The 23,857-nt window shown below is 38.1% G+C and overlaps 3 protein-coding genes and 1 pseudogene across 3 annotated transcripts in view; 2 read left to right on the forward strand and 2 right to left on the reverse strand.

Moving 5' to 3' along the window:
* The window catches only part of LOC111405536 (SWR1 complex subunit 6-like), a 13,451-nt gene extending 1,676 nt beyond the window's left edge, over positions 1 to 11,775 (forward strand). The window contains exons 4-6 of the mRNA XM_023034475.1: positions 10,658 to 10,764; positions 10,859 to 11,095; positions 11,226 to 11,775. Of these exons, the coding sequence (XP_022890243.1) occupies positions 10,658 to 10,764; positions 10,859 to 11,062 (311 nt within the window). The 3' untranslated portion in view covers positions 11,063 to 11,095; positions 11,226 to 11,775. The remainder of the gene's footprint in view (positions 1 to 10,657; positions 10,765 to 10,858; positions 11,096 to 11,225) is intronic.
* Positions 11,307 to 12,995, reverse strand: LOC111406549 (annotated as a pseudogene).
* Positions 12,996 to 18,307: 5,312 nt separating this feature from the next.
* On the forward strand, positions 18,308 to 21,642 carry LOC111405538 (nuclear transcription factor Y subunit A-9-like). Its single transcript, XM_023034476.1, has 3 exons — positions 18,308 to 18,726; positions 20,390 to 20,551; positions 20,889 to 21,642. The coding sequence occupies exons 2-3, from the start codon at positions 20,423 to 20,425 to the stop codon at positions 21,168 to 21,170; spliced, it is 411 nt and encodes a 136-aa protein (XP_022890244.1). The 5' UTR covers positions 18,308 to 18,726; positions 20,390 to 20,422; the 3' UTR covers positions 21,171 to 21,642.
* Positions 21,643 to 23,048: 1,406 nt separating this feature from the next.
* Positions 23,049 to 23,857, reverse strand: part of LOC111405539 (polyadenylate-binding protein 1-like) — a 49,483-nt gene continuing 48,674 nt past the window's right edge. The window contains exons 5-7 of the mRNA XM_023034477.1: positions 23,586 to 23,777; positions 23,370 to 23,494; positions 23,049 to 23,094 (exon numbers count right to left, since the gene is read on the reverse strand). Coding sequence (XP_022890245.1) covers positions 23,049 to 23,094; positions 23,370 to 23,494; positions 23,586 to 23,777 — 363 coding nt within the window. The remainder of the gene's footprint in view (positions 23,095 to 23,369; positions 23,495 to 23,585; positions 23,778 to 23,857) is intronic.

Raw genomic sequence — 23,857 nt, forward strand, 5'->3', positions numbered from 1 at the left:
GCGGAATTTAAAGTAGTTAATTAATAAATGCAACAAGTCATATTTATTAAATCATCCAGAACAACCACAAGCACACTATCATACAGTTAATTGCCACAATATAGTAAATTGCAGAAAGTAAATAACATGAGAGATTTGTTGACAGAGAAAACCCCTTGCTGGATTAAAAACTCCGGGCCCAAGCCAGTATGAATCCACTATAAACGGTTAAACTTACAGTATAGCCAGACTCTACCGACACTAGAGCTTTCTGACCTCCTGACTGCAATTTTCCAAAGCCCTCCTGGAATGCGTGCTCCTACACCAATTCCCTGCTTCTGGAGTTCATTTATCTCCTGCGGATTCCCGAGAGCTCCTCGTTCTCCCCCGATTGGAACTCCAATCACCTTCCTCGATCTTCAACCATTTGACAGATGTTTGGAAGTTTTATTTTTGGTGATTGATTTATGTGTGTGTGATGTTTTCTTCAATAGTAACACTCAAGCAAAGTAGGATTGAAAGAAGGTAATGGATGAGTATGAAGTTTCACAATGTTCAATCCCGTAGAATTTTCGTGTGGAGGCGCTATGGTTTATAGATGTGGGTGTTTTGGGTAGTATGGGCCTCTCCAAAATCTCGAAAGTTGCAAACTAGGGATTTTTAGTTCGGTCTGTCGCTCGAGCGAGATCTCAGCGATAAGCGAGTGAAACAATTTCGCTCGAGCGAAAGGTAGGCGATAGGCGAGCGACGTGTTTACTGTTTCTGACGCTCGAGCAGCGGCTTGGTGACAATTCAGCGAAAATCCGGCAACTTTTCCAATGTTCCAAACCCGACTCCAATGACTTCTAACCCGTCTAAGTAAATTACAACTTGACCCTTTAACTTTTCAAAACGTCTATACAACTATGTTTCGTTCACAGATTGCCAACAACTTTAAAAACTAACAAGCTCCCCCTTTGGCATTCTGTGACAAAACATACATTACATATCAAAGACAATTGATTCGATCTACTCAAAACCAACTAACTCAACTGACTCTTGTTTTCCTTTGTCAAACCTGTTTCCTGAAATCAGAACTTACATACCAAGTGTAAAAGCACGGAAACAGTAACACATATAAAAACTGTTAAGACAATTACCAATAAATACTGTTACGAGGCAATATTAATGTAAGCTAATACACCAAAAACATACATCAATATTGCGAAACATAAAAAAAAAATAAAATAAATCTAGCTAAAATACATCCAAGGTATATAGTCAGTCACTAACCCTAACCCTACTCTACCATTCCCTCTTTTTGGCACAAATGACAAAGGGATTCATAAACGCTAGGCAGCAGCAGCATCGCCATCAACAGCAGCATCATCTCCGTCATCAGTCCCATCAGTCATTGTCACCACTCATAATCCCAATGATCTCGCATCCAACGAAGTCGACGCTGGACAACAGCAATCGCGCGACGAAGAGAAACGAACTCTGTAGTATGTCGCTCTGAGATAGCCCTCAACTGTGTGATCTTGGCCAACATGCGAGCCTGCTGCTCAAGCAGCACAGACATCTGTCCCATAAGCATAACAGAAGGATCAACAGGCAACGAAGCAAATGCAGGAACAGAGGTAGAGGATGAAGGAATAGTAGTAGTAGGATCACCGAAATGAGATGCAGGAATATCAGAAGGATCACCGGACAAAAAATCACCAATAGGATCAACCGGCACAGTCGGATCAATTGGGACAGCCGGCTCACTAGGAGCGGAGGAAGAAGTAACATGTGATTGACTCTAAGATATAGTAGTATGACCAATCGGCCAGGAAACCCGCCCCGGACCCCATCAGGAAAAGTAACCCGAAGGGCAGACACCAGGCGATGAATCAAACAAGCATACGGTAGACCTATCCTATGACCTATCACCCTAAAAGCACGTAAGATCTCGTGACAAATGAATGTAGGTAGGATAATGGAATCGCCATGTAATAGAGCATAAATAAATCTCGCCCTATCCATGGGTAGGGACGATGTGTGTGAGACCGGCCACAGATTTGTGCACACTATGTGCATCAAAATCTGTCGGTCAGTAGGGATCGATCCAGTACGGATCGCAATCAAGCCTCCCTCCAAAGGACTGTTGAACACCGTCGACCGGACAAGAGAGTCAGCCGGGAGGGTGTCGGAGACAGATATGAAAACAATGGGTGGACAACTCGAGGAATTCGAATGACACGCGAAATCACATCCGGAGTGATCTTAAGATTCTGACCCCGAAGAAAAGACCTAAACGTCGACCCACTCATATCATGGATATTCGCATAGAACTCCTGAACGAGGAGATTACGCGGAGGAGATAACCGGACAAGAAGTGGCTCCCAACCACGAGAAGTGAAAATAGCAGCCAGATTAGGAGAAAGATCAGATAAAATAACCTCACGCTTAACTAGGACGGGGCGTAAAGAAAAAACGAGACTGAAAGACTTCCTGTGCGGTAGCAGAAATGAACTTAGAACGATTGTAAGAGGTCGAGCCACCGGAAGATTGAGCAGTAGTCCGTGTTCGTCTAGGTGCCATCTGTGACAAATGTGCAAGGCAAAAAAATTCAAAGGATGTAGCGAAGACTGACGAGGACCCCATAGACCAACCGACCAATGAGACGCAGTAATGCACGAAGATGTAAAACACGTAAGATGATGCAAAAATGTGTAAGGCATGCAAAACGATGCAAAAATGTGTAAGGCACGCAAAACGATGCACACATGGGTAAGACAACGGACGACAGGGGACACGGCGACACGGCATCACGACGTAGTACGACACAACTGCAAGACATGGCGACATGACTGCAAGCCGCAATGGGACTTGACTGCAAGACATGGTGACATGATTGCAAGCCACAAGAGGACATGATTGCAGGACGGAGGGTGACGCGTTGTCAAGACAAATGATGCAACGTCCTAATGCAAAGATGCAATGTGATTGAAAAAAGACCGTATCCAAATTCAACGCTATCCAAGATCGGAACGTACCAAGAAGATGGAAACATTGTCAAGGACGGTACTGGACGTGTGTGCAGATGCAAATCCAAAAACGACCAAACGCATGAGTGAGACACTTCATCAAACACGTGGTGTGCGGGGGAAATTCATGACATTCTAAACAAAAATCAATCAAACCAGCTCCACACCAACAATAAGAAAGTACAATGCAAGAATCCAGCGTCCATATCCAGCACAACCTCCTTCAAAAACACCACCACAACCAATAGAAACGCATACAAAATGCATATACACCTTAACAACGAGGGAAGGCCCAAAACAAGCAAACAAGATGTGAAATGGCACAATGGGCAGACTGGCCATGTCATGGACGTCCAAGAAAGAGAAGAACATAGACGAATTGATTGGGTAATCAACAGTTCACAAAAAACCCCAAAATCGGAACAAGTAGGGCTCGAAAACAACTTACCCAAATTCGCGAAAAAAGGAATTGGTAGTGGAGTGATGATTGGAGCTCCCTAGGGTGAATGAACAGGGCCGGCGTTACGGCTAGAAGACTTTGACAGAAAGGAAAAGAGAAGTGGTGGAAAAAAAAAATGAGGTTGGAAAGAAGCGTAAGATAACTTAAACCGGATTGTCGCTCGAGTGAGAATCGAGCGTTAAGCGAGCGACAGGGATTCTGCTTTTAACGCTCGAGCGAAAGTTAAGCCTCAATTATTATTAGTATTTTTTTTAAACCGATATCTTTTGTATCTTATGTGCAATTCCATCTCCATTAAGTGACTAAGATGATCCCTGTAACTAGCTTTGGGCCAGTGACTCCCAAGTCAATTGACCATAGGCACCAGGTTACGAAGAACCCTTCAGACCCCGAGTCAACTAGGCTCCGAAAATGGGTATAAGATAAAATGTAACAGGGAACATAGATTAACAATTATTTGGGGAAAACACTAAGATTGAGGTCATACTAGTCCAAGATCAATTCATGGGCAAGGTCACCTTATCCACAGATGAATGCCATCCCAAGACACACACATACAGTCAAAACTCACTTACAGGGTCATAGTGTGTGCTGTGCAAAAACTACATGCAGTGACGTATACCAAGTACTCCACATAACCCCAAACCAAGTGATGGAAACTACTGACCCATTCATCTGTTGCACGCATACTTGTTCACAAATTGCAAGTTCAAGAAAACCATTCGATGCTGTAGTTTCCATTTTGTAAGTTGTATTGAATAATGAAAAAAAATGGAAACACACAAAGGGAGAAAAAAAAATGTGTGTATATAAAAAAAATGAGATTAATGCAAGAGTGAATGAACTGTACATGCATGCTCCTAACTATGTGATCAAGGTAGGACACAGACACCAACAGCTTTTCGTAGTGACTCAAACCGCAAGCCATGTAAGGGTTTAGAAAACAGGTCGGCTAGCTGGTTTTCAGTAGAGGTGTTCAAGGGACACAACAGTAGTCTCTACAAGCTCTCGAATGAAATGATGTCGAATGTCAATATGTTTTGTTTGAGAGTGTTGAACAGGATTTTTAGATATATTGATAACACTCGTGTTGTCACAGAACACAGTCATTGTACCCTGATGAACTCCATAATCACTCAGCCTTTGCTTCATCCAAAGCAACTGAGTGCAACAACTTCCAGCAGCTATATATTCGGCCTCAACTGTGGAAAGGAAGATAGAATTTTGCTTTTTACTCATCCAAGCTACAAGATTACTACCTATATAGAAACAACCTCCTGAAGTACTCTTTCTATCATCGGCATCTCCAGCCCAATCAGCATCGGAGTGGTCGGCAAGATCAAGATTAGAGTCCATTGAGTACAAAATCCTATGATCTTCGGAGCCATTCACATATCTAATGATTCGCCTAACTGTACTCAGGTGGGATTCCTTAGGGTTAGCCTGATACCTCGCACAAACTCCAACACTAAACGCTATGTCAGGTCTATTGGCAGTAAGATAAAGTAAACTACCGATCATACTCCTGTATAGTGTTTGATTAACACTCTTACCTGTAGGGTCATAACCTAACTTAACACTCGTGCTCATAGGTGTTCTGATGTGCTTCTTACTGTCTAACCCAAACCTCTTAACAAGATCTTTAGCGTACTTTGATTAAGATATGAACAACCTATCATCAGATTGCTTTACCTAGAGACCAAGAAAGTAACTTAGCTCTCCAACCATGCTCATCTCAAATTCTTGTTGCATGCATTTTGCAAAGTCATGAGCAAGAGAGTCAACGGGGGAGCCAAAGATGATGTCATCGACATAAATCTGTGCAATAGTGATAGATTCTTCGATATGCCTTATAAACAACGTTCTATCGGCACCACCTCTGGAGAAACCATGATCCACGAGGTATGTAGTGAGTCTATAATACCAAGCTCTATGAGCTTGTTTCAGACCATATAGAGCCTTTTTAAGCTTGTAGACATAATGAGGAAACTTAGTGTCAATGAATCCTTTTGGTTGTTCAACATAGGTCTCTTCCTGAAGTATTCCATTCAAGAAGACGCTCTTGACATCAATTTGATAGAGCTTGAAACCTAGGGTGCAAGCAATAGCAAAAAGAATACGAATGGATTCAAGATGTGCAAAAGGGGGCAAATGTCTCATCAAAGTCAACACCTTCAACCTGAGTATATCCTTGGACAACTAACCTAGCCTTATTCCTAGTTATGGTACCTTGGTCATCGGTTTTATTCTTAAATATCTACTTGTACCAATCACATTACAATTTTCAGATCTAGGAACTAAATACCATACATCATTTCTCACAAATCGGTTCAGTTCCTCATGCATCGCATTGATCCAACATTCATCTCTAAGGGCTTCCTCCACTTTCTTAGGCTCAATCTAGGATACATAACTAGTGTAAGTCAGACATTTTAGGATCCTCTTGCGTAGCCTCATACCTTCATCTAAGTCCCCAATAATGTTTCCCTTAGGATGATTAGACTTAACTTTCGAAGACGGTTCCCTATGAGGTTTAGGTTTGTCACTGAGTGTTGATCCTTATTGGAAGTGTCTAAGTCTTTTAAGAGAGCGCAGGGAATCAAAAGTTGATTGTTCTTTAGATTCAGTCACCTCTGCTGAATCAACTCTTAACTTATCTAACCTAACTCTATGTCCTACACTCTCCCCCTCACTAAAACCATCATCAATCACAACATTTATGGACTCCATTACAACACGTGTGCGCGAATTGTAAACACGATAGGCTCTAGTATCCTAGAAAAATTCCCTCATCACTTTTAAAATCAAACTTCCCCAAGTTCTCTCTATCTCTCAGAATGTAACACTTACTGCCGAACACACGAAAGTATCTAACAGTAGGCTTTTTACCCTTCCAAATCTCATACAGAGTTTTATCAGTTTTAGGTCTAAGATATACTCGGTTCACAATGTGACATGCAGTGTTTATGGCTTCACCCTAGAAATGCATAGCAACGTCCTTACCATGAAGCATGGCCTTGGCCATTTCTTGAAGCACTCGATTTTTTCTCTCCACTACCCCATTTTGTTGTGGAGTGATTGGGGAAGAGAACTCATGCTGAATTCCCTCCTCCATACAGAAGTTTTCAAGACTAGAGTTTTCAAACTCTTTTCCATGATCACTTCGAACCTTCGTGATTGTGAGATTTTGTTCATTACTCAGCCTCTTGCATAGGGATTTTATGAACTGAAGGCATCTGATTTTTCTCTCAACAATTCAATCCATGTGTACCTAGAGAAGTCATCTACCACTACTAGGATATAACGCTTACCTCCTAGGCTCTCCGTTCTAGACGGTTCCATTAAGTCCAAATGGAGTAGTTCCAAGGGCCTGTTTGTTAAAATTTTAGAAGTTCGTTTATGATTCACCCTGAGTTGTTTACCTTGTTGACATGGTTCACATATAGTATCATCAATTTGTTCGAGTTTAGGTAAACCATCAACAAGTTCCTTTTTAGCTAATTTTGACAGACTCTTGTAGTTCATATAGCCGAGTCTTTGATGCCAAAGATTTGTCACATCGATCTTAGCACTGCTACACACATAATTGGAATTCGGGAGAACCCCATAGCAATTGTCAGAAGTTCTAACTCCTCCGAGAACAATGTCACCTAAAGGGTCATAAATGGTACACCTTTTCTAGACAAAACTAACCTCATAATCAGTGTTACATATTTGGCTAATGCTCAACAAGTTAGATTTTAATCCTTCCACGTAAAGTACATTAGATATAGCAGGTAGTCCAGAAATGTTGACGGTACCTTTACCCAGAATAGGAGCAGTAGCCCCATCTCCAAAGGTAACCATACCGCCATTACAATCATCAAGAGTGGAGAACAATGCCTTATTACCACACATATGTCTAGCACAAGCACTATCAAGGTACCACATAATTGTGTTTTGAGCTTTAAATGCAACATGGGCAACATAGCAGTTTAGTTTCTCATCAAACCTAGACATATCACTTTTCTTGACCCAGACCTTCCTAGAAGTTGAGGTAATCATAGTCAATTTTGTCATCATCTCAGTTAAGTGACTAACCTGATTGGAAAGGAAGTTCACTTGGCTATGAATATCCTTACTTCTACCTATATTCACATTCTTATGACACCTAGGCCTCGTGTGTCCTAAAACATCACAGTTATGACAAGTAGGAATAAACCTAGGTTCTAAACCACGTGATTGTTGAAATTGATTTTTAGGTGTGGTGGTCCTATGCATTCTAGAAGTCCTCTGTCCTAAAACACTTTTACTCTCAGGTTCAAGATTGGTAATGTTACTAGATGTGTTAGAGGCCAGGACGAAAGTAGTCTTGGAAGAACTAGCAGCATTGTTATCATGTTTAACATATCCTAGGCCTTGCCTATTTCCAGTTGGTTTATTCATCCCTAACAGGTTATCAAGTTTCTTAGTCCCGCTTAAGAAAGATTGGAGTTGAGTATTGGATTTCTCAAGATCACTTGTTAAAGTCCTAAGCTTAACTTCTAATTTCTCATTAACACACCTCAACTCACTAAGATTTTTGGAAGAGTCCTGAAGATCACCGGCGAGTCTCTCTCTCTCTTTCAAGTTCATCTACCTTCTTCAGCAGGGCTTTATTGACTCTCTTAATCTTGAGGCTTTCCTTAAATAGTAATTGATAGGTCTCATGAATATCAGTCTCATCCTCGGATTCTCCCTCAGAGTTTTCACTACGTTCTCTTCCTCAGCTTTCTCACTTTCCTTATCTGATTCACTCTTAACTCTAGACATAAAAGCCATGTAGTTCCTTTCATCTTCACTGCTGGAGGAATCACTTTGCTCACTAGAATTGGATTCATCATCTATTAGTGACACTACCAAATCCTTGCCCCTTCCTTTATTCAAGTTCTTCTTATAGTTAGGACACTCATTTCTATAGTGACCAAATCCCTTACATTCATGACATCTAATTGGTTGAGATTTCTTACTAGGGCCTCTAGCACTAGGCTTATCACTCTTGTCTTTCTGGAATTTGCTAGGGGCACCCTTCTTCCATTCTTGATGTTTTTTCTTGTTCCTAAGGACTTTTTGAAATTTTTTAACAAAGTAAGCTATCTCGTCATCCCTAAGTGTCTCAGCATCAGTAGATTCAGACTCATCTTCCTTAACAGTGTTTAATGCTATGGACTTGCTTTTCTTCGGTTGTGATATGGTGAGTTCATAGGTTTGAAGAGATCCTACCAGTTCTTCTAGCTTAACTTTATTTAAATCTTTACTCTCTTCAATTGTAGTAACCTTGGGTCTAAATCTTTTAGGTAGGGATTTAAGAACTTTTCGAACAATTTTGGTTTCTGGAATTTTTTCACCTAGGTTAAAACTAGAGTTGACTATGTCATTCAACTTAGCGTAGAATTCATCAAACAATTCATCTTCCTTAATTCTAATATCTTCAAACCTAGAGGCCAACATCTGGAGTTTTTAACAGTTTTGGTTCCCTCGTGCGTGGTCTCTAATATGTCCCATACCTCTTCAGTAGTTTCACATATAGACACTCTCCTAAACTCTTCGGGAGACAGCCATAAACAGTGCATGAAGTCCTTTGCTATTTCAGTTACATTTAGCTAATTCATCCTTAGTCCAAAGTGAAATGTCTGTAGGGGTAACTACTCCTGACACAGTGGTGGAAGGGGCAGACCAACCATTTTGTACACTTATCCAAATACGCTCATCTAGTGACTTAAGGAATGCTCTCATTCTTACTTTCCAGTAGGCATAGTTGCTTCCGTCAAAATACGGAGGCACAGACAGTAATTGGCTCATCTAGATCAAGTATGGGTCAGGAATCGAAATTTTGCTCTGATACCACTTGAAAACAATATCGTTTGATCCAAATTAAGGGGGATGAATAGGTGATTATGCGGAATTTAAACTAGTTAATTAATAAATGCAACAAGTCACACTTATTAAATCATCCAGAACAACCATAAGCACACTATCATACAGTTAATTGCCACAATATGGTTATTTGCACAAAGTAAATAACACGAGAGATTTGTTGACGGAGAAAACCCCTTGTGGGATTAAAAACTCCGGGCCCAAGCCAATATGAATCCACTATAAACGATTAAACTTAGAGTACTGCTAGACTCTACCAACACTAGAGCTTTCTGACCTCCTGACTGCAATTTTCCAAAGGCCTCCTGGAATGCGTGCTCCTGCACCAACTCCCGGCTTCTTGAGTTCGTTTATCTCTTGCGGATTCCCGAGAACTCCTCGTTCTCCCTCGATCGTAACTTCGATCACCTTCCTCGATCTTCAACCATTTGACAGATGTTTGGAAGTTTTATTTTTGGTGATTGATTTATGTGTGTTTGATATTTTCTTCAATAGCAACACTCAAGCAAAGTAGGATAGAAAGAAGGTCGTGGATGAGTATGAAGTTTCACAATGTTCAATCCCGTAGAATTTTCGTGTGGAGGCGCTATGGTTTATATATGTGGGTGTTTTGGGTAGTATGGGCCTCTCCAAAATCTCGAAAGTCGCTAACTAGGGCTTTTTAGTTCGGTCTGTCGCTTGAGCGAGATCTCGGCGATAAGCGAGTGAAACAGTTTCGCTCGAGCGAAAGGTAGGCGATAGGCAAACGACGTGTTTACTGTTTCTGACGCTCGATCAGCGGCTTGGCGACAATCCAGCGAAAATTCGGCAACTTTTCCAATGTTCCAAATCCGACTCCAATGACTTCTAACCGTCTAAGTAAATTACAACTTGACCCTACAACTATGTATTCGTTCACAGATTGCCGACAACTTTAAAAACTAACAGGATGATTTATCATGTTACCTTGAGAAAGGGTGATAGAGCTTAAAAAATGAGAGTTTCTGTTCTCTGTCCTTGATCACGGCTTCCCTCTTGTTATGGAAGTACCTAAACTTAGTTGTCCATAATCCTTTGTGCATTAGATTTATTGCAGAAATATCTACGAGAATATCATTATTGCTTAGTTATGATCTCTATATCCATCTACTCTCTGCTTGCCTCTCTTTAGCAATATTTTCATGTTTCCATGTTTTTTTAACCACCTGTTAGGTCTGCTAATTGCCTCCTCGGATCACGTGATTAGCTGGTGGATTTATATTCTCAATAATTGGGCCATTCTGCATCATCATCTTGTCAAATTAGTGATCTTCTTATGTAACTTATGCTGCAGTGTATCAAAAGAAGCAATCCAAAAGCACGAAACGTAAAACTCGTCAAGCTAAAGCTCTTGAAGATGCTAAGAAGGCCCCGAGAACGTTCCTTGAGCTCTTAAACGAGGTAAAGATTATGAAAGCAAGACTGCTCTCTGTTAGTTCCTTGCTAATGATAGTTGGCTCGAGTATCAGTTCTGATTGAATGATGTTGGAATTAGGCAAACCTGGAGTCATTGCCTCCTCATGTGCCCTCCTACTTCAGAGCAGCTGTGGGACCTCCAAGCTCTATCGCTCGACGCCATTTTTGCACAGTTTGTGGGTTTTCTGCAAACTACACATGCATACAATGTGGAATGCGTTTCTGTTCAATCAAGTGCCGGGCTATCCACAATGATACTCGTTGCCTGAAGTTCGTTGCTTGAGGCTCGAACTTCCTAAAGTTTTGCCGAACTCAGGTAGTGTTAATGGTTTCTTCTGGAGATGTGACAATTCACGTTCAAAGAACTCTAGCGATTTCTGAATGGAGAGCAAAATTTGACGTTATCATTGGGATTATCTTCTTTATTCATACACATTTCTTTGCAGGACGTGTATCAGCAAATAAATCTTTGCTCAATGACGATGCCAATGCCATCCTGTCTTGGTGAATTAATAAACTGCATGACCACGAACTAGATTACTTGATTTGCTCATTTGACTTTTCCATGTTCTTCTGTTAGTTGAAGGCTGAATTCAAGTAAGGGTTTTTCTAAATGGCGGCCCTGTCCGTGTAGCAGGCTTCTTCAAGTAAGCTGCCTGATGAGCATGCAATCAGACATGGAGTAAAGTTTATAATTAATCTCACTCTCTTGTGGCCAGTGTTGCATAGAGTCGCACGTCCTTTGCTGTGCATCCAAAGCAAAAAACAAAATTGAATTAGAAATCTCACGGAATGGGCATCTTTGCTTAATCGAGTCATGGAACGTTTATGTTGCTTTTGTGCCGGCTGGGAGGCACCTAGTCAAATAGGCTAGTTTAAGCTCATAAGACTTGCATCATTCTTGGTTTTATCACGTCGTGAACAAAGTTCCATGTTTCCAATCATTGTATTATCACTTGTCATCAGAAAATCGAAAAGGGAAAAGAAGTTGATTAAGACATGCTTGCTATAAAGTGCACAAAAAACATTGACAAGTGGGTGATTTCCATTAATTTTTTTGCAACTTCACCTTCTAATTCTGTGGCCATTTGTAGATTATAACAGGAAGTATTGGTTTTGCAATTGAACAAACACTTGCCGTAACAATCAAAACTGCGCGTATAATCCAACTTATCAGCAACACGGTAGCACCGTGTGCAGAATCATGTGGCACCATGTGAGATTGCATGGCAGCCGATAACTCCTTTGTAGTTGGTGTCCGACTGACTGAGTGGCATCTGTGTCTCCTTCGGCTACCATCCTATCCTGATATCTCCTCAAGAGACAGTCCCATGGTTTCCCTACCAGGTTTGTGAAGGCAAAAGTATCGTGGCCTTCTTAATTTTGTTTAAATTTCTATCTTGCGTATAGTTTTGCACTCCAAATGCACCAATCATGGCCCCTGCCTTTTCCCCGATGCTGCATTCTGCATGTGGCAAGTGGATCTAACTCTCATTGTGAATAGCTCGGCCGGAAGAACAAATGTGGTACTGTTGTGGCCAAAATTGGCAAAGAAACATGTCACCCCATAAGCACCTATTTGTGATTTTCGGTTGTTAGGTAATCCTAATGTATTCTGATAATAAGCATGAATCTGGACACCATAAAAAACTCCATTTGGATTCAGAATCTGCCTATTTTGTCTTTGTAATATACTGTGAACCAGTAATCGGGGAAGGTCCCCAGAAAGGCAATTAAGAACATGGCACTCAAAGTCTTGAACATATAGTTAAGAGCGTTCATTTTGGCTGGTTGGCTTGTGAGTCCCATTGCAGGAAATATTTCCTTCTGAGTCAGGTTTTGGCTATAGAAAGCTGTGTCTAACAAGAACTATGTAGTCATCGTACTAGCTAGGTGTTGGCCATGGCGTCTGAACAACTCTTTTGACAACAAAGGGTATTCTTTAGCAGCCTTGAATTGTGCTAAATTTTCTTGATCAGCTTGAATTTCCATGTCAACAACTCTGTCCATGTCGGTAGCTGCTTGATTAGCATCACCCTTTATAAGAGGCGATATAGCCTTGTTTCCGGCATCTTCATACTCCAGTAGAATGTGAGAACTCGGTGAAGAGCTCCAAGCATCAAAACTATTCTCTAAATATTATCTGCGTTAGGCACAGCAGGCAAAATTTTATCATCCAGTCCTAAGTAATCATTGAGAAAAATTCGTGAGAGAATCAATCAATACAAGGCAGGTAAAGACAATACAAACGACTTGCCTGATTTAATCACGAGTGTACGATATTATGAACAAAAAAAAAAAAAAAAAAAATGAAGTGGGCCATAGAGTTTGAATTGTTATTTTACAAGAACTATTTATCGTAAACTCCAATTTCGCGTTAAAACAATAAAAATGCGCAATTAAGAATTAGGATTTTTAACATGGATAGGAGAGGTGTTAGGAATCGTGATCTCATCATATTTATTTCCTTTTATTCTTCTTAAATTTGTTTTTAAAATTGTATTGGCCTAATTCACTAATTTAATTAATTTACCTCTCTTAGGGGCAAATCAATTGTATCTGGGCAAATAACTCACCATATAAGTTTCAACTAAATGCATTATATCACGTTGGAATTCATTTCATGACCGCAATATTTTTGATAATAATGTATCTTTATTTTTTATTCAATTGTTGAATTTTACGTGGTCCATTTCCATAACTTATCTCTTGATTCAGTACAAATTTACAATTCAATGAAATACTGATCAATTATTTCAGAGACACTAAGTAATTGTAATTAAAATAATTACGCATTATTGGAAAAGAAAATAAAAAAAATTGAGTACATCACCAAAATTTCAACGAAGATTAAAGAAAATTGGACAACTGTAGACACTCTTCAATGCATGGTTTTCTTTTTAACACGGTTAAACTTAAGTGCGACACGCTTTTGAGTTCTTACTATAATCACGGGAAAATCATGTGATAACGACAATGCAAGCGATACTGACGACGACGTTTAAACCTTTTCTTCATCTTCTCCAATTTTCTATGAAATCTCCCTGTAAATTCGTCTTCTAAGTTCTTCCACCTTCAAATTCCTTGCTACATAACAGGTGAAAAATAAATAAAATTAGAATTTAAAGTAGAAAATAATAATGCAAGCCATTTCTACCTTCAAAATCATCACAGTTGCTCCAACACCATCATCCTCCATTCCAAGAATTTCCATCACATGCCCTTTAGTTTTCAAGAAATTCTCATCAGGTGCCCAATTTTCATCTTCCATTTCCATATCAAGAAAGACCCATAACCACTCGAAATCGTCAGAAGAAGCAGAGATACTGGAAGCGGAGGATGAGTGGCTTCAAAAGTCGCCGGAGGAAAAGAAGCCATTGCACTCTCACAGGTTGCCATGCATAGAAGCCTGGCTGAGAAGTCTTGGGTTTTACCAGAGTAGAGAAGATAGAGCTGCTTGGTTTGTAGAGAAATCTGATTGGCATGGCCAACTCTAGCTTGATATCACTGATCTAGTGATCTTTACATAAGGTTTTGTTGTATTTCATTTGATGACTAAAGATTGGAGTTTTAGCTTTTTTATTATTAACATTAGTATTTTTCATATCATTCTTACGGATTGTCCTCTTGCTCTTATTGTTAGTATTTGGATTCTGGAATCAAGTTTAGGATTAAAATTATGTGTTGGAGCAGTAGGCTCAGATCATTGGGCATTTGTTTTAACTGGGGAAGAAAACAATGTAGCTTCATGGCAAGAAAACATTTGGTTTTATTTTGTGGAAGGGAAAATAAGGTTATTGGGTAATAAATTGGTTGCAGGGTAATGGATGATATTGCAGTTTGTGAGTTAATGAATTTTGTGGTTTGACTCATTGATAGGTGAATATGTTGCACCATTGACCCATAATTATGCTGTGTTCACTTATCCCATCGATTGTGGATTGACCTGTATTCCATGATAACTATAGCAACTTGAGGGTGCTGTTTGTTAGAGAGACACAGATTGAGAGGAGTTAGATCTCTCCATTGCAACTTCTTGCCGATTTTAATGAAAGCTTGTGATGGCGAGTCGAAGTATCTCCCATATCCACTATAACTCTCATGTTTTTTTTTGTAATTTTTGGATTCCTGCTTGCTTATTATTGCACTTATAATAAGGAATAAGGACTGTGTTTGTATGGGAGAGCTAAAAAGCTGATTTTGATAAAAAGGAGTGGTGGACCCCCACTCATTTTGAGTGGTGAAGAAGTGGATAGTAAGTGTGGGTCCAATGTATTGCGTGGTTAAAGTTAGGGCCCGTTTGGTAGGGATTTTGAGAATTGATTTTTTGACCGTTAGAAGAAAAGTGGGGTCCACATGTGAGAGAAGAAGTCAAAAATTACGGCTTGAATAGTAAAATAACGGTCAAAAAATCAATTTTTCGGGGCAAAAAATCTCTACCAAACGGAGCCTTAGTTGTTGAATATGACATCGACTTTTTAGCAGCTTTTTAAGCTTTCCCAAACAAGATCTTAACATCGTAACTATCTTAGCCTAGGATAGTCCTTGTAACGATGTTGCAAACTGCTTCAGGAAAAAGTCAAAGAGAAATAATCTGTTATATGATTTATACTGAGTTACATGTGAGGAACGACTAGCCACAAAGTATTTTACGATAAGAAGGAAGAAATGTGAAGTCCTAGGGCATTGTGTTGCCAACTATGCTTGTAATTATTTACGCTTGTTCAATTGCTAAGATGTACTCTGTTATGCATTGACAATGAACCATATTAGTGCAAGTATCAAACCATTGTATAGAGTTGATTAATGTGGGCTGGGTAATGCACATGGCTAATGCAATGAATTCTTATTTCCTCTAGTGAAGTCAACCATTTTAAAAGATTCAGTTGAAAGACACATTGACAGAGGCTTTGAATTGTTCCATAATATATATATATATATATATATATATATATATTTGGGGGATATTCCTCCTCCATATATCAGTTACTTTTCATATAGATTTCACAAATGCTCTTCCTCTTTTATAGGAACCAAGGATCATCTTTTTTGTTAGTTTAGAATCCAGAAGTTTATTTGTTTATAGTGCAAACATTTGTTTGTTTGGAGTTCCTTTTGTTGGATAGTATATCTTTCTGTTCTGTTAAAGTTTGTATTTTAGACCATCTTCTCGTCATAATAAGACTACGAAATTCCAGTAATAAGCCATGTTCAGCATTACACTTTCTGAGTAAAAGAAGTGTGTGTTTGCTACATAACACTAGAGTGAAGTGGACAGTATAACGAAAAAGATTTTTGCTTCTTTATCTTTTTTATTAGTGTCGAGTGTTATCTAATACTGCCTACCAAACATACCATGATCTCATTTTGATGAGTCTTTACCAGAAGCATTCAACTTTTGAGAGAGATTGGTTCTGTTGTCATATTTTTCTTCCAGAGAAGTAGAAGCTTAGTTTCTAAAGATATTTTAGAAATATGTAGAGTTGTGGACGATTTCTTGAGATGAATTATTGGCCTCAGGTTAACTATTGACTATAACACTTCGCAATGCAAACCCAACAGATGTAGATCATAGACATACTTGTGAAAGTATGTTATTGATAGAACTAAAATTTTGGTTTAATTGAAATTGAAAAGTTGATTAACAATTAAATCAGAAGCAATTCATTATTTTTTAACTTGCCTGTCCGCAGAAGTACCTTTTTTTTTTCAAAGTCCCTATCTTATTTACCAGTTATGTTGCTTGTCATGTATTCACCGGCAAATAAGATCTGAATTTAGACTAATGACAAGATCCTGCAGTAAATCAACAAAGCCCAAAGAGTTATTATACTGTTTTGATGTTGAAGGGTTCAACTCGATGAGTAATTATGGGAAGCTTGTCATGTATTCACCGGTCATTTGTAATATGAAGTCTAGACAACTCTCTGCTCTGATCTAGGTTTCAGTCTGTCTTAGAAAGACTAGTAGATGAAGTTAAGGATGCTTCTTTAAAAGAACATCTAAAATGGTAGAAGATGCAATGCGTTCTCTCTTTTTATAGACTAGTTTTTGCTGCTTTTTAGTATGCCGACCTATCGGAACTCCCTTAAGCAAACCAGAATCCTCCGAGTCAGCTTCAGAATGTCTACCTTCAAGAAATTATTTTATTTTTTCCTGCTTTATATTAATTTTTCAACTGCCTAATTATCTATGCTTTCTTCATTATGTTCGTTACTCTTCAATCGAACAAGCTTCTCTTGTTTCCCTTTCAAATTTTAGTAATTCAAGTTCCTAACAGCTCTTTGGAATTGAATGCAGGTATCTAAAGAGTGGACCAGGAAAGCTTGTGAAAGACGTTGAAATGAGTTATTCACTGAGTAGAGAAGATATTGAGAATGCCATACTTGGAGGGCCATGAAGATGAAGAGTTATTAATCGCTGTTGCTTAAGCGAGCCTCCTTGCAATCCTCGTCTAGAAAGACTCGACAGTTAGCTTTATATTGATTTATTATCTATATCTTGGAAATAATTGTTATTGATATATCAACGGCATAATAAAAATAAGGATATTCATCAAGAATCGCTTAATCTTTGCAGCAGTATCAGTATCTAGTTTCCCCTTCAATTATAAGACAATCAAAATCTTTAATACCTAAGAGAGGCGACCAAATTCATCAACAAGCTTATCTTTGAACTTGAGAAGAGCTCCCCCCCTCCACCCATTTAAGGCACATTTAGCAGTGTTTTTAAAAAGTTAAAAGCTGATTCTGAGATTAAGATGTTACCGTTGAACAAGTTTGAATAATTTTTGAAAATTTTTTGACCGGTTAGAAGAACTTTTCGAGGAAGCTTGCCTAAGTTAACTTCTTCATTAAGGGTGTGTTTGATTACATTTATTTTCCATGGAAAATATTAGTTTTCCATCCAAATTTTCACTTGGAGTGTTTGATTGCTATTTTTTTCCATGAAAAATATTTTCCAACTTTTGAAAATATGCCTAATATTCCTTGAGTAGAGGTGGTTTTTATTTTCCACAAAAGATGGAAAATATTTTCTTTTCTAGATAATATTTTCCATGTTAATCAAACACACTTAAGTTCTTCTACAAGAAACATAAATAAAAACAAAAATCATGTCAAATGAGAGCTTAGTACTGGATTCTATCATCTTTTACTACGTAGGAAGCGGTGTGCATTTTGCCTGCAACCATTTCGAGAAGTGATATGGACCATATGGTATTAAAATTTAATCAGGTTTAGAATTGGGATACTCCACTGTAAGATACTAATACCATATTTGGTACCTAGTCGCATCCCAATAATTGGATTATTTATTTATTTTTTCTCATTACATGAATGGTTCCGACAGTAATGGAAGTAAAGAAGTAAAAGGCTTACGGGCAGTTCTCTTTGTCGTTTCAAACCGTTTTTTGTTTTCGATTTTCAAAATGGTAAAAATACGATCTCCTTTTCATTTTCGAAAATGAATTTTGGAAAACAAAAAATAATTTGTATACAAAACTCAAAGCGTCATTTTAGACGTTTTGAGTGTTTTCTAGCAAAAACACGGCATTTTTACAAAACACGGGAAGACTCTCATTTCCATTTCTCCACCACCGCATATCACTCTCTCACATATCCTCTCCCTCACACCGAAATCCACCACCTGTTTTGGGTGAAATTGGGTCGGGTCCATTGTTGGACAATGTGTAGCAAAGGCAGACGATGTCGACCCATGTGGTCCGCCACTATGGGTTGACTTGACGGCGTCGAAATTTGAAGAAATCAAACCGGGTCAATTGGGAATCGCGAACGACGATTTTTCTGGTATCGGGATTCAAATCTGCTGGTGAATTTGATACAGTGTGGGAGCGGTTTCTAGAATTTCTGGAATGGGGATTCAAATCTGCTATTGAAACCTGGGGCTAACTCTGCTGAATTAATTCCTAATCCAATTACACCCAAGGTTTTGAACTAGAGACTTGCAATTTTTTTTTTTCATTTTTTTTTCTAGTCTCTATATAACAAGGTTTTTCCCACACTAAAGCAGCCTTTAAGCGGTAATACTGTGATGTATGAATCAAGACCTGGGAAATCCCAACAAGTTTCTTTAACTTCTAAATTGAGAAAACCCTCTGCATTGTGTTACTTCAGCTTCTGGTGCATTTTTATCTCATTAATTACTGTCGTTGATGGTGCCAAAAAATTGATAAACCCAGATCTATAAACATTGTGTAAAATTGGTCCTTATATGGAACACTTAAAGGAAAGTATTTATTCGTTGGCCTAGTTCACCAATAAGGTTTGTATCCAGGATTCTTGCAGACACACACAACTTCATATCTTTTTACGTACAGCTTCATGTTGTTTTTGAGAATGTGATATTTGATAATGCAACTTGTATTATTGCAATGATAAAGATAGAGAATTGCTCCAAGCCTTTCTTTTTTGCAATGCAAGAAACAAAACCTAGATATGTCTTAGCAAGTGAAATCATAATATCATTTTGTCTTTGCACTCTATGCCATGAATGTAGATTTTACTATATCATTTTTTCAAACAAAATCCTGAGAAGAGTGTGATAATTACATTCTCAACCAGAAAAGTGTAAAATTGTTGACTTCAGGGAAGATTTTAAAATCTATTGGTGCTGACAATCATTGAATAGTTTTATTTTTTGAGGCTGTTTGATTTAACCAGGATAGTGATTTTACGTGGTATTTTGAGATGATTAGTTGACTGACTAAAGCATTTCAGCTTTCTCTTTCAATGTCAATGGTTAGATGGAGTAAGCATGTTGCTCGGTTTACTTCGCTATCTAGGATTGCTTCTTCTACTCATTTATCCTTGAATTGCATTTATGAATTGTTGTACACCTCTCAACGTATTTCTAACCATACTGTATTAAATTGGAGTTCTGTTTTGTTCTAGCTGAGATCTAGTCGACATTTCTGTATTGACATCATTTCGCTGTGTATTATTCTGGGAATCGCTGCTTATTTGTGCAAGTCAGTTCTAAGTTTTTTCTTATTCACGTGAAGACCTTCAATGAACCTCAGAAACTCCTTGTTGTTAACGTCAAAAACTTTATAACACAGTTTGTACAACACAAAGTGATTAATGAACTACAACTCTGAATATTAAATATATCTCAGTTACATTTAATGGTTTTGAACTCGAATGCGACATTATTTTTTTCTTGGGAATTTGGCTTGTTGAGATCTGTTATAATGCTTAAATAGATGTAAGCTGATAAACTGTTCTTTGCAGTGTGTTGAAGAAATAGAAGTGGTAGGTAGAGTGTCGGATAGGGAGAGTGTCGGGTGTGACTGTATGGAGTTTTTGGTATTGTTTCCACTGAGTGAGTTGTATCCATGTATATTTTTTTTATAATTAGTTTGATTTTCATGTTGGCATAACTTGTTTAATTTATTACTTTAGGCTAAAGACTTCTGATCAGTCAGTCAATATAGTTGCCATAATTTTCTTGGGAGTACATTAGCTCTTATCATATGATCTTTGAACATTCTTGGGAAAGTTGTTTCAATTTAATAATTTTAATTAGATGTGGTGTAATCTCATAATGTTCAGAAAAAAAATTGAAAGATTATGTTTGTTCTTTTGATCAGGTTCCTATTATATACAATGTGCATCATAAGAGGATGATATTGCCAATCGAAATGGCACAGGAGCCTGTGCATGTGAATGCCAAGCAGTACCATGGGAATCTTTGTACAAGGCAATCGCGTTCTAAAGTAGAGCTTGAAAAGAAATTGATAAAAGTTCAAAAGGTAGGTAATGCAAATATTTTTGTTTCCCTAATAGGTTGTTGCCCACATAAAATTCTTAAGCAACAAAGATAAGAGCATACTTGGCTAAGTTTAAAAGTTCACCTATAAGTTATAAGTGAATAATTATGTTTTAAAATAAATAATTTTTTTATTTGTCAAATCTGGAAATAAGTAATTTATTTTGACAATAAACTGAGAGTAACATTTGAACTTTTAACTTAAAGTAAGCAAAAATTAACATATGTGAGCATGTATGATGATTCATGATCCTGGAGTTCTTTCTGTAGGGTTCCATCTCTGTATCGTTGGTAATTGTTTTTCTTTTGTTGACTTTCAGCCTTATCTTCATGAGTCTCGATACCAGCATGCTTCAAGGAAAGCAAGAGGTTCCGGAGGATGTTTTGCAAAGACGTCTGATGCAGACACCTCAAAGGAGACGCGTTCTGATTCTGCCATCTCAACACAGTCCTATGCTTTATCCAGTTCTAAGACCTTGCCCTCCGAATCTAATGAAATGAAAGTGCTGAAGGCCGAATTTTCTTGCAATAATGATATTAGCAGTGTTAGAAAGCAAATTAACTTGTCAGACGAGAGAGAGGAAGGGTGCACTTCAAATTAGCAGTGGAGAAATATTGTATCGAACTGCTCACTTGCCATGCAGTGAGTTTCTATGGTTAGTGAAAGCTATGAAATCCTGGTTTCTTGATTGAATCTTGGCTTCCCTGAGGAGGACGGCAATTCATTCTTGGCTGTGTTTCTTTCAGCTTGCAGAGACGAGGGAAGATAAATTAACTTTCTTATCTTGTTTAAAAGTTCAGTGTTCTTCCTTGTACAAAATGCACATAGGACTGGATCAAACGAAGTTTTAGTAGGAAAAAGTGTTATTTCTCTAGTTAGATGTTAGAACTATTTAAAGTTGGTTTTGGGATTAGCATCCCCCTCCCTCTCACTGTGTCACCCCTTTCTGGACTTGAAAATGTGTGTGTCTTCAGAAGTCTTCAGCCTAAAGCAATAAATTATGGCAACTATATTTGCTACTCATTATTGTATATTTTTCATTACTTGTGTAGTGATGGAAATGAAAAATAATTACAAATGGAGTTGGTTTTAAGAACTTCAAACAATTCGTGAGATATGGATGAGTTATTAGTTTTCATCACGGAGACGTGCATAATGGTCAAATTGGAAGAAAAATTGAAGTTGGTTACTAGTTTAAACTAAAAATAAAATCCAATGGCTAACATGAAGAATTCTATAAAGTTCAACTAATACTATGTTTAATACTATATTGACATTAAACTAATAAAATTTATTGAATAATCAGATTTTTTGAATATAATATTATAAAAAAAATATTTTCAAAATTTTAAAGTAAAAGCGTTTTTCAGTTTTATATTTTGAAAAACAGTTTTTCAGAATGACAAAGAGAACGTATTTTCAACAATTTTAAAACAGTCACTGAAAACACAAAACTCAAAATGAATTCAAAACTCAAAACTACGAAACTAAAATACGAAGAGATCAGCCCCTTTAATTTTTTTTCGAGAGAGATAAAAAGAACCTTGATCTGAGAGAGAGAAAAAAAGCACTGCTATAGATTCAGAAAGTGAATTGAGATTTGACGGGGATCAATATATTTCTCCATTAGAGCTTAAAAGAGAGAAGTCAAGCCAATAAGCTGAGGCAAGCCTGTAAAATAATTTTTGTAAACGAGTTTTCATTGATCACCATCTTTATGTACAATCAAAAACCAATCCATTGCATTATTCAACTACTAGGAATAATCCATTTGTACCCGGGATTTGACATGTTGGGTTATCCGATATGAGTGAGGGGGCTGGGCCCCACACATTTATAGGCGTGGGACCCGACCTCCCATGTGAGTAGCAGGTAATCCGGAGTGTCAAACTCCGAGTACCTGTAGCAAAGTTCCAACTACTATTGAAATCATAGGAGCATAGGCCTACATAATTCGAATGGTGTTACCTCTTTAGAGGGGCAGTAATAAGCAACATGTTTAGTGTGTGCTGAACCAACTATTTATGGAGCCATTTAACATTAACAATTAAATTGGACAGAAACTCCTTGAACAACAGAGATGGCAACGGGGGAAGAATTCTTGATTTAATTGAGAATGGGGCTGGGACGAGCCTACGAAATTAGCGTTGAATCAGAGATTAGGACATGATCCCCACCCGATTAAGTTCTTTTAAAAATTTAAAAAAAAAAAATCTACAAAAATAAATAAATAAAAGAAATTGGTGGTTAAATGGAAATTTGGTGCCATCTTGATCCCCACTCGTAGGCTTAATAGCACAACAACATGCCGAAATAAAGTTGCAAAATTTAATAATCTAATTTATGGCTTTTCGGAATGCATGTAATGGTACAAGTTATCGCCAAAATAATCCCTAAAATAACAAATATGGAGGGACGAGGGTTTCATAATCGACCATCCAATATCTATAGAACACCGACAGACGACAATCAAGATACATCAATTTGGCCTGTAGCGCACAGGACGTCTAAACCTTGGAACCCTCCTACATACGAGAGAGTTGAAATCACAATCTTTAATTAAACCACAAATTTAAGAAATGTTAATCCAATGGTACAATTTTATTCCAAGTAAAGAATTAGGGTAAACAGATATCTTCGCTAATCTAAGTAACAGAAAGATTCTTATTTATCTATTCAAAATACCATAATTATTTAGTATCAAAAGCTTCAAGCCCAAGCCTCAACGTGAAAAAGAGTGCATTTTCTCATCATTTCTTTGTTATGGGTGAAAGCCAAAAAACTAAACCCTAGTATTTACCCATAACCATAGGGAGGGTACATAGGAGGACCAGGCATGAACGACCTTCTTGATCCATAATAAGGGTTCGGACATCTTCCTCGATATTGTTTCATCCCAGGAACATTAGTCCTCTTAGCAGATACCTGTCCAAATTCCAAAATCCATCAAAATCGTTGTTGCAGATACGTATGACTATCACGTTTTAAGCTTTTGGATCAATATAAGTTCACAAACCTTCAGCTGACGGCCATGCAACTCAGATTCATTCAGAAGTAAAGCATTCTGCACCGCCTTAGTTTCAACAAACTCGACGTAAGCAAAACCTTTCGGCTGGACGAACTTATCAGTCAAAATAGTCACCCTATATACCGTACCACATGACTGAAAATGCTGTTGCACCTCCTCAGGTGTGCAGCCATAGTCCACCTGAATTTTGAAAGAGCAATTGGTAATGCGATTAATCAATCGGGTCAATCCAAACCAGAACAAATCATACATACTTGCGT

Source organism: Olea europaea, chromosome 12, assembly GCF_002742605.1.
Source record: "Olea europaea var. sylvestris chromosome 12, O_europaea_v1, whole genome shotgun sequence".
NCBI classification, from domain to species: domain Eukaryota; kingdom Viridiplantae; phylum Streptophyta; class Magnoliopsida; order Lamiales; family Oleaceae; genus Olea; species Olea europaea.